This window comes from Peromyscus leucopus, chromosome 1, assembly GCF_004664715.2.
Source record: "Peromyscus leucopus breed LL Stock chromosome 1, UCI_PerLeu_2.1, whole genome shotgun sequence".
Classification (NCBI taxonomy): domain Eukaryota; kingdom Metazoa; phylum Chordata; class Mammalia; order Rodentia; family Cricetidae; genus Peromyscus; species Peromyscus leucopus.
The window spans coordinates 97,526,361-97,541,271 of NC_051063.1; the positions used below are offsets into that span (position 1 = coordinate 97,526,361).

The following is a 14,911-nucleotide window of genomic DNA, read 5'->3' on the forward strand; positions in this document are numbered from 1 at the left end:
GGCCTAGGAGCAACCCTGGAAACCATGGGACAAGAGGGAATAGTGGCAGGATAGAAAAAGCAAGACAGTGAAAAAGCAAAGGACATAAGGGGCATGAAGGCAGAGGGATAAAAACACGAAGGGAAGAAGGTGCTGGACCATCTTAGCAGAGCCTACCCCTATCCCCATAACCATGGTACTGAAACAATGTTTCAAATGGTTTAGAAGGCTGTGTATGAAGCTCAGTGATAAGGCAATGCCTAGCATTTCCAAATGCCTACGTTTGGTTCTTAGAGCCATAAGAAAATACCAATCTTTTGAATGAAGAAAGGAAATTTCATTCATTTTTCCATCTTGTCAGTAAAAAGTTTGTGCGTGTATTGTAGAGGCATTCCTTCAAGCATATACAGACATCATCTTCAGCAGAGTAGATGTTACTGCTTGCAAAAGACCCCTGAAATCTAGCTTGTTAACTACTGTGATTCTCTCAAGATAAAGAGGGTCACTGGACCCTTACCTGAGATTCCTGCCCCTCCCCCTCCAACTTCTGGCCATTGCACACAATTCTAACCTAATTCCACTTTCACGTGGCCTCAGGGTCCTAGGAAGTATTAGAGAATATAGTCGGTGGCAGGTTAACTGAGGCAATGGTGATGAGAAGCTCCCTCTATGTAGTTATGGGAAGTCATTGTCCATACTAGAGTGAGACTTTCTGCTAGTGTGGCAGCTTTGGGGTCACCCACACTTCTGTAAGTAATCCAATAAATTCACTGGTTCCTCAAGTTAGACATGATGGAATTAAACCTTGCTTTGGTAGTGGTGGTGAATGAGAGAGTTGGTTTACAACTCTCCAAGGAAAGCTCCCACAACACTCTCTCTGTCTCTCTGTCTCATTCTCTCTCTCTCTCTCTCTCTCTCATTTGTGTGTGCATGTGTGTACCACATTCTTACAAAACAATTGCTAATGAATTTGAGGATCAGTGTATGATACACTGCTAGACAAAGAAGAGCATTTTCAGGAAGAACACAAGGAACTAGGTCAGTAGTAACTTAGGCATGAATTTTTTAAATGCAGAGCAATGCAAATTGTAAATACTAGGTCAAATGCAGCTGAAAAGCATTTAGATTGCTAACGGCAGTTCAGCTGTTACTGAACCCAATTTTCACCGTTTGAAAGATAATTTAACTGCATATTTCCAAACCTACAATAATCTGAATATAAAATGCACTCTACAGGGATTAGTCCTTTCTTCTTCTTTTTTAATTTCTTTTACTGAATTTCCACAAACCTATGGTAATGCTAATAATTGGTTTTGTCTTTTAAACACATTTCTTTATACAGCTTATCTAAATATTTTTATGATAAACACTGATAATTACAGAGATACCATTGATAGCAGTTTGTTAGTTATAGGGCAGGATGTACAGACCACATCTATTAGAAACATTTTTTTTTCACTCTGTATCTGAGGGAACTCAGACAGGAGCAACTGAATGAGTAGTGACCCACATGGAAAGCTCCAGGTCTTGGGACACTAAAAGGGCCTCGTTATGTAAGTCTGTCCCACTGTGTGAACTCTATGGTGATATCAACTCTAGTTATTTGAAAAGAAATCCCTGAGATAAAGTCTGAGGGTTTCTTGCAAATCAGAAGGCAAACAGAGCAACTTCCTCAAGGAGGACTATTTTAAGTTTTGGTTTTTGATACAGAACTGGAAATAATGCTAAAATAAGTTTCTGAAAAAAAAAATCAAACTATATAAACTGTCATATTCTATCACACTTAATGTGAATGAGTGTACTCTCTAGGATAAACTTCATTATCATTCCCATTTCTAGAGAACAGAAAGCTTTTTAAAAAACATCCCATACTATGTTCATATTTAAAAAAATAATTGCATATGTTATTCCTCTGGCTTTCACTCAAGCAAATATTTTAATTTTTAAAAAAGGCTGATTCCCATGTCTTCTTGCTTAAAATCTCTTATCACAAATTAGGTTTTATATCCAGGGATTAGAACTGGTTACCTTTGCACAACCTTGGCATTTTGGAGAGGAGTGCCTCAACCTCAGCAGCTTGGGGGAGTTATGCTTCAGTGATAGTTGTGTGAAAACAGCGATGTGGAAAGCAAAATGGCAGTGCTACCAGTGCAAATCTGTGCAAGTGTGTGTGTTACCATTTGATTCTCAAAACAACTCCTAAGTTGGTACTGCTACTATCCTTCTATTATCTGAAATGGACACATATGGAGCTTATGTAATTTTTTTCAATGCCATGTATGACACACATGTAAATAAAGCAGTTCTTTACATCCCAGAGCCCACAGATTTTTAATCAGTATACCCTTATTGGTCCACTGCTTAAGAACACACAATATGTAGGCAATAGAAACCCTGCTCTCAGAAGTCTGCAATTGTTACAAAGTCTGGGGTGAACAAAGACTTCCGGTTATAGTGTAGCATCTGAAGTAAGCCTATTTGTGAATGCTAGGATAGCTCAGAAGCACAATAAGTCAATTTTATGGTTTTAGGAGGACATCATAAGAAAAGTACCTGAGAACTCAGATTCTATTGTCCAAATCCTGACCTGGGTACATATTAATATACATCCTCCTTAATTCTAAATTTCTCTTACTAAAAAAATAAAATAATAGTAGACATTTCAGAACTGTAAACTATACAAAAATAACAAATATATGATAAAGGAACAAGGTTAAATATTATTTTTATGGATTCCAGGGAAACTAAGCAGAGCTCTGTAACTAAGTCCAGCAAAGAACACAGAGTTATACCATTTTCATGTTTCTGGGATTGAGAGGACATCTAGATGATTACTTGATCCTCCTCTAGTCAGTACCATCACTAGCAAGAAAGGAAGATAGGGTGGTCTTTGCCTTGCATTCATAAGGGAAGGGGCATTACTGACCGAGCTGACGGCGTTGGCTCTGTGACTTGTCGCTGCACACGGATGGCATGGGCACAGTTCTCTTGGCCACCTGGCTGGGTGGAAAGGGGAAGGTCGGGGGAAGTGTGGCTGATCTTCATGGAAGAGTCAGGACAGGGTGTGGGTGGGTCTAGGAAGTCCTCACTGTTCTCCTGCTCATTGGTCTCTGTGTCTGTGTAGTTAAGAGGCTCTTGGTTGTTGTCTTTGCTACCAGAGAACAGGCCTCGATCTCGCCATGGAACCCAGCACAATTTCCAAGACACGAAGAGAGAGACACCAAAGAGGGCAAGACCACAGGCGGTAACCACAAGGGTTAGCAGGCTCACAGAGATATCTGCAAAGAAAAAAGGAAAAGTCAGTGCAATGATGTCTCTCATGGCCACCCACTGCGCAGTCCAGGCGGAAGGACCATCTCATCCACTCATTCTAAAGGGCCCAACTCTGAAGGCCAGGCTGGGAGATGCTGAAGTATTACCTGACAATGAGGATTCAGACACAAACCAGAGGCTCCAAGAGCAAAGGGAGAAAGAAGATAACATTGCATGCAAGTTGTGTTTAGAAACAACAGAACGCTATGTATTTAAGGAGACTCTTGAGTGTCCCTGCAAGTTGAATTAGACTATTCTACAGGAAATACCTGTCATTAAAGTTTTCTGAGCACAGAACTTGTAACTGTCTTTTAAAATTACCCTGTCATCTCAAAGAGCCATACAATTTAGGAATTAAACTACATTTTTCCTTCTATTAAGTTTTTAATAGTCTGAGCTCACATGTTTAGTGTAGTTTGTAGCATCAAGAATACCTACCACTTAGGTTTTGAGAACCCAGACCATCACAGCTTGAGTTACCCCAGTAGTAAATCCTGGGGCATCTATTCAAGAGCAAGAGGTTTTCTTAGAAGATGAAAAAAACAAAACAAAACAAAACAAAAAAAAAAAAAACAGACAGACAAAGTTGGGGAAGTAGTATGTTGTGTATCATCAAGCCAGTTATCAAAGTGAAGGCTACAGGTTAAACTGTTAGAGGAGTTCCATGCACCTTAGGGGCTACCCCACCCAAGAAGTAAAGGTCCAGGGCCCCTCTACCCATTCCTTTCAATCACTGACTTGAGGGCAGCTCTAAAGAACATTTCATACCAACATTAGGAGGAAGAATGAGCTTCAATGGCCAGAAAACATCCCACATGGAAGCCAGTGCCGAAGCCACAGTGGAGGTCTGCAGGCATGTCACGACAAGGTAAGGGCAAGGGGATACAGCCGGGAATGATGGTGACTGTATGTGGACCATAGTCTCATGGCCACACAGTATTCTACAGCTATACTCATACCTTTAAAGGCAGAATCTAGTCTCTCTCAGGTTCCTATCTCAAGACAGGGTTGGAGAGACTGAAGCATGAATCTTCATCTCTGACACCACTACTTTAAAGGATGTTCCTACACGTCCATCCTGTAACTCAGGTCCCCAAAACTCTCCCCAGGTTTTGCCTCTACTAGTTATTTTTTAAAATCTGCACTGCTCCTCCTAGAGTATTCTGAATGTCTATTATGTGATAGACAGTAAGCTAAGTTTTGGAGATACAATGGGATGGCAAACCTCATATGTTCATAGGTTCATATTCTAGAGAAATTTAAAAAAATTAATATGCATAAGTGTTCTATGATTTGTGACAGTTATATTCCTGCTAAATCATGAAGGACCTACACCACTTACCACTAAATAAAATTGATCAACTACAAATCATACTTTTTTACCATGATTTTGATTGTTCTTATGAAATGATAATCGTTTTGTCATGAAAATTGCTCTTGAAAGGAACCAGCTACCAGGTTGCTGATGGACCAAATGGATACCCTCATTCAACCCAGTCAATCTTTGTTGTGGTAAAAAAACACTATTTTATTACTGCTCGCAACACTAGGATTCTGTTTTAGTGCATCAATTGAGCTCAAAATCTCAATGAGGCAAGATGAGCAATTTCCTACAAGGAATATCATCATCACTGAGTAACTTGATGGAATTTCTGGAGTTGTTGTAGAAAAGCCAATCAATACCAAACACATAAGAATGACCAGTGAGGGGACACTAATCAAATCAAAAATGAAAAACCCCAGGCACAGGGCTGGGGAAGTGGCTTAGATGGCAGGATGCTTGCCCAGGATGCAGGTGGTCCAGCACTAGATTCCCAGCACTGTATAGATCAAGCACAATGGCACACGCCGGAATGCCGGAACTGGGGAGGAGAGGCAGGAGGACCAGGATTTCAATGTCATTCTTGGTCTAATAGTGAGGTCAAGGACAGTTTGTTATGCCAAAAACCTTATCTCACACACAGGAAAAAAAAAAAAAAGATTTCCAGGTAGAGAGGTGGAAGGAGTAGGCTGTACAGTTGATGGAGGCAAAATAAAGGCATTAGTCATCTTGCTTCATAGATCTGTGACATGGTTAGGGCAACGAAGAACAAGGTATGACCCTCCGGCTCCTCCACTTGGCTGTGACATCTTCTCACATAGTTAAGTGAAGCCTCTATTGGTACAGACCTCTACAACAGCTAGCTGGAGTCACATTAACTGGCATCGCAGACATCAAGCCCCACCCCAGCCCCCATAGTTGAATCTGAGCACAAACCAGGCTACACATAGTAGTAGAATCCCTTGATACCATCTGTACTCAAGATGCAGGCAAAACTCCTTCTTTAACTACTGCAGTTTTGTTTTGAAAAACACTGTTTCAAAGGAGAGCAGCTGCAAAGGCTGGAGGAGGGGGACTGTAGGAGACAATGGGGTTAGGACTGTGAGGTGGTCACTGTGTATTATCTACTGATCACTCTCCATGTCATAATATTCTCCCCCATGGATCCAGTTTAAATCGGAATTCTCTGTGTTGGTCTGGGACACTGACTTGTTCTGCCAGTGGAAGATGAGACAATACACATCATCAGCCTCAGACGGGAGGTACTTTTGAGCTCCAACTTAGTGCATGAGAGTAAGAACCCTTATGTCAGGGCTGATCATCAAGCCTTTGCACCCTAAAAAATGATTTATGGCACAAGCTCCAAGTCTAGAGTGAGGAATAGATTTAACCTGACTCACAGCTGTGGTACAGTTGCAAGTGAGGCACAGATGCATGAGTAAAACCTAAAGAGTTGGCGTTTGGAGTCTCTATGGTTTTAAAAGGGTTTGTTGTCATGGCAAAAAAGTTGGCTAATATATATGACCATATCAATTACTGTCCAAAGCTGGGATGCTTTAAAGAAAAACAAAGGGCAATATAATAACTAAATGGGGATAGGATTGTTAACCCTGAATTGTCCCAGGTAAACTAACACATATGTTATCTGGACTTAAGAATTTGATGTGGTGCTGGAGAAATGGCTCAACAATGAAGAATGCTTGGTGTGGAATCATGAGGACAAAATTTTGGATCTCAACAAAAACATAAAAATCCTATACATAAACATACAAACATAAAATTTAAACATAAAAACACAAAACATAAAAACCTATACAAACATAAAACTCTCTACACACCTCTGATCCAGCTCTGAGGGGGTACAAACAGGAGCATCACTGGGGCTTCCTGGTTTGCTGAGAAAACATGATGCCCAGGTGTGAGGAGACACTACCACAAAGCAACAGACAGCAAGCAATAGGAGAGAAGACATGACACCTTATGGTCTCTATACACATGAACAGGTGCACATATAAATGCATATACTCATACACACACACACACACACACACACACACACAGAGAGAGAGAGAGAGAGAGAGAGAGAGAGAGAGAGAGAGAGAGAGAGAGAGAGAGTGTTTAAAAAATGAATTCAACATGACAGGCCAGGAATGGAGATTTATGTATCTACTTTCTGCACTCAGGAGGCAGAAGTAAGAGAAACATCATAGTTACAGACCAGCCTGCTACATGGCAGGTTTCAGGGCAGCCAAGGATACATAATGAGATACTATCTAAAAATAATAAATAAATAAATAAATAAGTCCCACATGAGCCCTCAGCTCATTTGGCTCAGTACACTACCTCTCAGGGTTCCACTGGGCATACTCTACACGTCAGATAACATGAAGCCTGACCCACTCTTATTAGTAGTCATCAGGCCTCTGACCCAGTTCATAACAATTTCAGCTTGCTAAATGACTTCCAGGCTATGTTTCCAAAATCCAGCTTGCTCTTAAGTCCAGTCATGGGGCAAGGAGCATGAAAGGAGAGAGCTTCTCTACCTAAACACTGGATGCCAAGCATTTCAAAGAATTCCTGGCATGAGTATGGCATTTGGTAACAATCCAGCCCATCTGAGGAGCTCTGAAGCCACCTGTGTTAAACTTGAATGATGGAAGGGTAGGTAGGCTGTGGTCTGTAAACTCTGAGGTTGCTAGAATCTTATGGATTCACAGTTTTATAGTTTTTTTTTTTTTGAGCACGCGGTTACAGCAGACAGCAAGAAAAAAATTTCATATTTACACAAAGACACCAGAAGAATTAGCAGTGCTTCAGAACACCTGTCAGAATGCCAGAAAGCAACGGTAGCCTATGTGACCTCACCAGCCTCCAGTGGGATCATCTGAGTGTTTCCTGTAGCTCAAGTGTCCTCCGGACACGGTGTTTGTACTTTTCTCTCTTGCCAAAAGGAACGCGAATCACTAAGTCCACTCCCATCTCCTTATAATTTGACTTCAGCAAAGGGGTACTGGAATGGGAAGTCAGCCTAGAATCACAGAATACTTTTAAAGAGATAATTTATTTCTCTAATGTTTGGTAGTATGTATGTGGTCATTGCTTTGTAAGTTTTAAATGACATATACATTCATTACACATACTCATTGGCATTTATGCCATGTTTAAAGATGGGAAAGAATAATGATAAAATATACTGAGGTACATTTTCTAAAGAATAAGAACAGTGTAATCAGCCTGTAGCAGGAATCTTACAAGGTCTTATTAATAAAAACAAACCCAAGGCCAGTTATTGGGGTGAATGCTGAAAGACCAGAGAAGCAGAACAAGCCACAGCCTCACCTCGCCAATTTCTCAGCTGCCTGTTTCCTCAGACTGGAAGCCTCGCTGTAGTGGGTAGCCATTCCAGCTTTGATCTGGAAGTTCCAACCCCCATTGAGGCTTTGGTAACTGTCACGCCTACAAGGCGGGGGCCAAGAGAGGACCCTGAAGACCGGAGATCAGGAAGAAGGGCAACTCAAAGGACACCAACCAAGCTGAGGCCTCAGAACAAATGGCCAATGGTATGAACCAAATTAGAGCAAGAGACAATTCATTTCTGTACTGAGATTTATGAATAACAGTGCAGAGTAAAAAGCATAGATGCAGCAGTAACCATCAAAGAGGACCCTGGAGAGCCCATGTGACCCGGAATAAAATAAGACAATGCCTCAAATAGCATAGCAATGTAGCAACACTCCAGCTAAGGAACTTGATTGAAGGTAAACTTAACCCAGCAAGAACAAAACCCCCAACTCAGAAATACAAGCAATGATAGATGGTGTTTACCCCTCACAGAGCTAATATTTAAAATTAGTGAAAGACTAAGACACAGAAAATGGAGGCAAAAATCAAAGGGAAAAAATGTTTCAAGTTCCCTAAAACTGAAGGAAAAGTGGGTAGAGAACCACCCAGCATCCAGAACACAACACTATGATCTTTTATGTTTTTATTGTGAAATTTAATAAAGATTAGAGAAAGCCATAAGGTTGAGATAAAAATAATAAGACACAGAAGCTGAGGAGATGACTCAGTGAGTAAACTGCCTGCTATGAAAACACAAGGACCTGAGTTCAGATCCCAACAACATACATGGAAAAGCTAGATGTGGTCATGCATATCAGTAACCCTAGCACTGAGGAGATGACGTGAAGGTAGATACCTAGAGCTCACTGGCCAGTGACCCTGGTGGAACTGGTGAACTCTGGGTCAGAAGAGACTGTATAAAACATAAGGTGGAGAGTGACAGCAGAAGAAAAACAACATCAATCTACGTTACACACACACACACACACACACACACACACACACACACATTAAAACACTAGGAAACTGGAACAATAATCCAATTTACCAGAAACTATATACAATGCATGCAAATATCTGAAAGAAAAATAAAACTATGTTCAACTTAAAATTTTCTACCCAAATATGCTATTGATTAAATGTGTAGGGTTTCAAGAGACATTTTTAGAACTGCATGGTGTCTGAAGAGCTACTTCCATGTGTTCATGTGGAAGCCCCTTATGGATGACTGTAGGAAATGAAAATGAAACATATATACAGAGAAAATTTTATTCAACTCAGGAGACCTGTAGAAGAAAACCACAGCACAGGAACTGGGCAACAGTCCAGAGAACAGCCAGTTCTACCTGCAGCAGAGACCTGATTGAACATATAGTACACTACCTACTTAGCAAATGTGGGAAACAAGGAACATGTGAACTGGAAATCTAATAACATTGGATGTTATTAATAACACTTAAGGATGATCACTATATTATGTTATGTGTCAGAGGCACATGTGGAACCATTCTAGGTGATACAAAGCCTAGAATTGGCTTCAAATTACAGAGCAACAAATACTGGCTAGGATTTGATAACTGAGTTTTGACATGTGGACTTCATAGTATTATTCTCTCTACTTTTGGATGTTTGAAAATTTCCTAAAGGAACATAAAAATGTAAAAGTGCTTCAATGGAGGAAAACGTTGATCTGTGACTTCAACCTTAGGGATTCATATTTAATAGGTCTTGGATGAGGTCCAGAATCTCCATTTTTTTTCCAGACAGGGTTTCTTTGTGTAGCCTTGGCTGTCCTGGAACTCACTCTGTAGACCAAGCTGACCTTGAACTCAGAGATCTGCCTGCCTCTGCCTCTCCTTCCTGAGTGCTGGAATAAAGGTGTGTGCCACCACCTGGCTCAGAATCTCCAATTTTAACAAGGATTTCAAATTTCAGATGAATCTGATACATGTGGTTTACAGATCACAATGAGTGATTAATCCCTACAACATAATCTTAATCCCTACAAGTTAATTCCAGAGTGAGTTGAGTGAGTGAGTGAGTGAGTGAGTGTGTATGTGTGTGTGTGTGTGTGTGTGTGTTGTGTGTGTGTGTGTGCATTTGTGTGCTCATTTTCAGAACACAAAATGCTTTCCCCACCCTAAGACAATTATGTTTTTGGACCTAATACAGATAACACCAGGAAATTCTGTTAGGAAATTAGCCATGGAGAACTTGAGGATATCACATGGTGCCTTGCAGGGAAAGTGGTAATGTAATTAGATAGAGGAAATGGGCAAGACCAGACAGCTCTGATGATGGGGTGTTCAGAGATTCAGAGAACAGAACCAAGGAAGACATTCTGTATTAGAATGAATCTTTAGCATCATCCAGAATTTTTAATGTGAGAATTCATTTATCAACATTCCTTTTATGTGACTACATTTAACACTTCATTATATATGTAAGTTTATACAATAGACTCTTTTACAGTTACAGTTAAAGAGATACCATTACTGTGAACCTAAAACTGTTCTCAAGGCAGTCTATTCCAACACAAGTGAAGAGGAGGAAAAGGACAAGGGGAGAAGGAAGACAAATATTGCATTCAAACATCCCAGCCCTCTGGAAATCACCAGTGCAGGGGAACTCAGCTCTACACCTCAGGAGCTCCAGGGCATTTTCTGAATAACATACTGGAGAAGACACATGTCATACATTCCAGATTAAAATTGAATGCTTTGATGTTAAAATGATTGAGCTTGTCCAGGAAATGCAATCACGCAACAGATTGTTATGTAATTAAATTGTAGACACCACAGCCCAGCAGTTATGAGTAGAGCTGCAAGTCACAGCCACATTGTGTGTTCTGAAGTGGGTGTGACACACTCCTGTAATGTCAGCACTTGGGAGGCAGAATCAGGGGAATTATAAGTTCAAGGCCATCTTCCACTACACAGCAAATTCAAAGTCAGTGTGGGCTACACAAGACCTGGACTCAAAGTAACAACAGCAGAAATGATTTTCATCTCATCGTATAACCTTAGTTAATTTCTCTATATCTTCATTGTCATAGTAATCTTGTTAGTCTCCACATGTGGAGTGGTCTGTAATGACTACTCAGAAAACTCCTGGTGCTAAGGATGGGTAATGGAGTAGTGGGGATAAGAGTACTTGCTGTGTAAGCAATGGGACCTGAGTTAAAAATCCCAATATCCATGTAAAAAATGCTGGGTATGATTACACATGTGATTACAGAACCTCAATATCAGGAAAACAGAAAATGTGATCCTGGGAGCTCAATGGCCAGCCAGCCTCACCAAACAGTAAACTTCCATGCCAGTGAGAGAGCCTGTCTTAAAGGAATAAGGCAGAGCGATAAAAGAGACACCAGACACCCTGCACTAGCTTTTATGTATACACATACCCCAACACACATGAATACATCATACATAAACACAGCACATAACACATGTCAAAATTCTTTTTTTAAAATTAAAGTAACTGGTGCTAAATAAGTATAATTATTGTTTTTTTTTTATGATGTATCTCAAGTTCAGGGTGCTCCATGTTCAGATTTATTATTGCCACCCATAAGTGATCACTGCAGTTAAAAAATAGGAACATTATGAGGTGGTCCAGCTATGAACATACACTGAGAGCCTTATCAGTGCCTAGTGAATTTAATTGCTGAGGACAAGAGAAGGCGATTCCCTCACACAACGGAAACACACTAAGAACTAAACTGGAAGTTTAAAAATAAAATTAGTCCTTGTCCTTAAGAAACTACTAGCCAGGAGAATTCTTGTATTACTATTCCCAATTCAGGGCACTCCTAGATGCTGGAAGTTGGAGCACAGAACCAATCCTGGATTCAGATGACTCCCCCAAAGGCTAAGACTGAAGTTGGTAGCTGGAAGTAGGAAGGCTGGGGAAGTAGCCCTTGATACTGGAGAGTTCTGACATGGGTGCTGGAAAGATCTATGATGGACTGTTAGAGTGATTCTGATGAGAACTGAGAAAGAAGAGAGCTGTTCAAGGTCCCAGGTGACCATGGACAGATTGTTGGCAGACACATGGAGGTAAGACTGTTATCTTGATGTCTCTAATGGTAAGGAGGAATGAGTTAGATGGTCCTTGCTGCATGGTGTAAAGAACCAGGTTGAACTGTGCTCATGTACAATGGTTTTGTGGAAGACAGAATGTGCAAACAAAAAAAAAAATGAGACATTTATCTCCAATTATTTCTATGTAATGTGTTGAAGTATGGATTCTCCTCGAAAAGGCTAACAGAAAATTTAGAGATGATAGAAATCACTGGAAGACAAATTTATTAAGCAAAGAGAAACTAGAGATTAAAGATCTGGAAACTTCTTGTTTAAAATAATACTTTTATTTATTCTTTGAGAATTCCATACAATGTATTTTGATTATATTCATCCTCTGCCCCAACTCCTCCTCCCCTTACCCGTCCAACTCCATCTTCTCATTCTCACCACTTCTTTTTGTAAATCTATGGAGTCGAGTTCTGCTGGCCAACCCCACTATGAGTGGGTCTACTTTGGAGTGTGGTTGATATACTGGGTATCACTCCATTGAAGAAATCCATATTTCTTTCTATCAACATCAATAAAAATATCAATATCTCCCCAGCTAGAGGTGGGACTTCATGCCCAACTATCTTCTTCCATGCTGGATTTTATCTGGCTTGAGCTTGCGCAGCCCTTGGGACTGCTATCCAATCACTATGAGTTCACATGTGCATTGTGCTGCCCTTATGTCTGGGAAACACTGTTTCTTTAAGTCATCCACCACCTATGGCTCTTAACATTTTCATCCCTCTTCTGCATATATACCTAAGACTTGAGGGTAAATGGTACAGACATCTTATTTTAGAATGAGCATTCCAATATCTCTTATTCTTTGCATACTGACTAGTTTGTAGGTATCTGTGTTAATTTCCCCATACTGTTGGAAGTTGTTTCTTTGATGAGGATTGAGAGATGCAAGTCACTAGGGTCATTTTATGTCCAATTAGTGAATAATAGTAGCAAGTTTTTCTCCTAGAATCAATGACATATTTAGCCACGGGTTCTTAGGCTCATTCACAGTGTCAAGCAGAGATTCTATCTTATGGAGAGGGAGGATCTTAAATCAAACAAAAATGTGATTGGCTGTTCCCTTAACACTTGTGTCACTCTTGTACATGGCTACTACCTGGCAGATAGTTATTGTAGATCATAGGTTCACAGATGGGTCAGATGGGTGAGAACTTCTCCTCTGGTAGTGTGCATAGCACCTTCCAGCAGTGTGAATGATAGCCAAGAGGGATGAAGCTTAGATTTGAGAAATTCAAGATGGGGTCATAATCTTTCATTAGTTGGTCAGATGGCCCCACCAAGAGAGACATGGGTGTGGGGGAGCTGAAGAACCCTGGAATACAAGCCATCCTTGGCAGAACTAGGAGTTTGTCCAGGAGAGACCAATACCCTAGTGCTTCCCAAATATCAGAGCTTGGCACAGTATGTCTCGAAGAAAGAACATTTAACCAAAATGGATTCTTTGTGAGTCTTAAGATCTCATAGAGTTTGCCTTGTTTGGGCTCAGCTGGGATCTGATATCCCTTTCTTCTCTGTCTCCTCCTTTGGGAATGGACATTTCTGTGCTACTCTAGGCTGTGCTGTGTTATCCTAGCCTATCTAATTCTACCACTAAATTTGGAAACCTTATATTGTTGATTTCATTAGTTCACAACAGGAAGGCATTGTGCCTCAGAGAGAGGAACACCTTGAGTTCTACTTATCTCTGATTAAATGACATTTAGATGAGATTCTTCATTTTAACTTTAGAAGTAATGCTCAAAGAGGTTAAACCCTGGGGGATTTCAAAATGTAATGGATGTGTTTTGCAAGTGAAAAGATATGGATTATAGAAGACTAGGAGTGTATAGCACAGACCAAATAGTTTTGTCTCCTCAAAATTCATATGGCATCCAGGTGGGGCAGGGGGCTGGAAGCAGGAGTATTAGGAGTTCAAGGGATCTTTGGTTATACAGCAAGTTCAAGCCAGCTTGGGCCATGTGAGACCTATCTCCAAATAAAGAAACAAAAGTATTGAAACCTAACTCCAATGGTAATGGTGATTGTATCAGAAGGTGTAGCCTTTAAAGGTGCTAAGATTAGTTCCCTCGTAACAACATTATTTCCCATCCTTCCCTCCAGAAAAAGGTCCTTCACTCCTTTCATCTATGAGACAGGCATCTGTGGACAGGGAAGCACCACATCTCGAGCTGCACCTATGCAGATCTCTTCAGAGCAGAAGGTCACTCTTGGAAAGAGATACCATGAACAAAGCCATTTATAGAAGAAAGTATTTAATTGGAGGTTTGCTCACAGCTTCAGAGGATGAATTCATGGTGGGGTCTGTGGAGGAAGGCAGGCATGGGGCTGGGGCAGTAGCTGACAGCTTATATAGGAATCACAGCAAGAGGCAGGGAGTATCTTACTGGGCCTGGAGTGTCCTTTTGAAACCTGAAAGCCTACCCCAGTGACACACCTTCTCCAACAAGCCATACATCATAATCCTTCCTAACACTCCACTAACTGGGAACTAAATAGTCAATATGTGAGCATTTAGGGGCCATTCTCACTCAAATGTTCATGCATAGGTCACTGATCAAATGTATACAGGGTCTTGTGAAGCCTGACAACTGACCTTGGGCTCACAAGACTGCCTCTATCCTAGAGCTAAAGTCACCATAATAGTTCCCATTATATCCACCAGTCAGAGTGCTATCCAACTCCAGGCTACAATTTATGGCTATTCCTGATTTTTATTCCTACAGCAGACATGAGATTCTCTTAGCAGTAGCTCATGGTGAAAATTGCAAGGATTAAGGAGCATTAACTCGGGCCTGCAGGGGCCCATTATTAAGGTGCTGAGCCAGGTAAACAGATCACACAGCTGCCTTAACTCTAA

The 14,911-nt window shown here is 40.8% G+C and overlaps 1 protein-coding gene across 2 annotated transcripts in view; it reads right to left on the reverse strand.

The window, feature by feature from the left end:
* Positions 1–14,911, reverse strand: part of Syt9 (synaptotagmin 9) — a 175,233-nt gene that overhangs the window by 118,002 nt on the left and 42,320 nt on the right. For both annotated transcript variants that reach the window (XM_028859867.2, XM_028859868.2), the window contains exon 2: positions 2,906–3,257. In XM_028859867.2, coding sequence (XP_028715700.1) covers positions 2,906–3,257 — 352 coding nt within the window. The remainder of the gene's footprint in view (positions 1–2,905; positions 3,258–14,911) is intronic.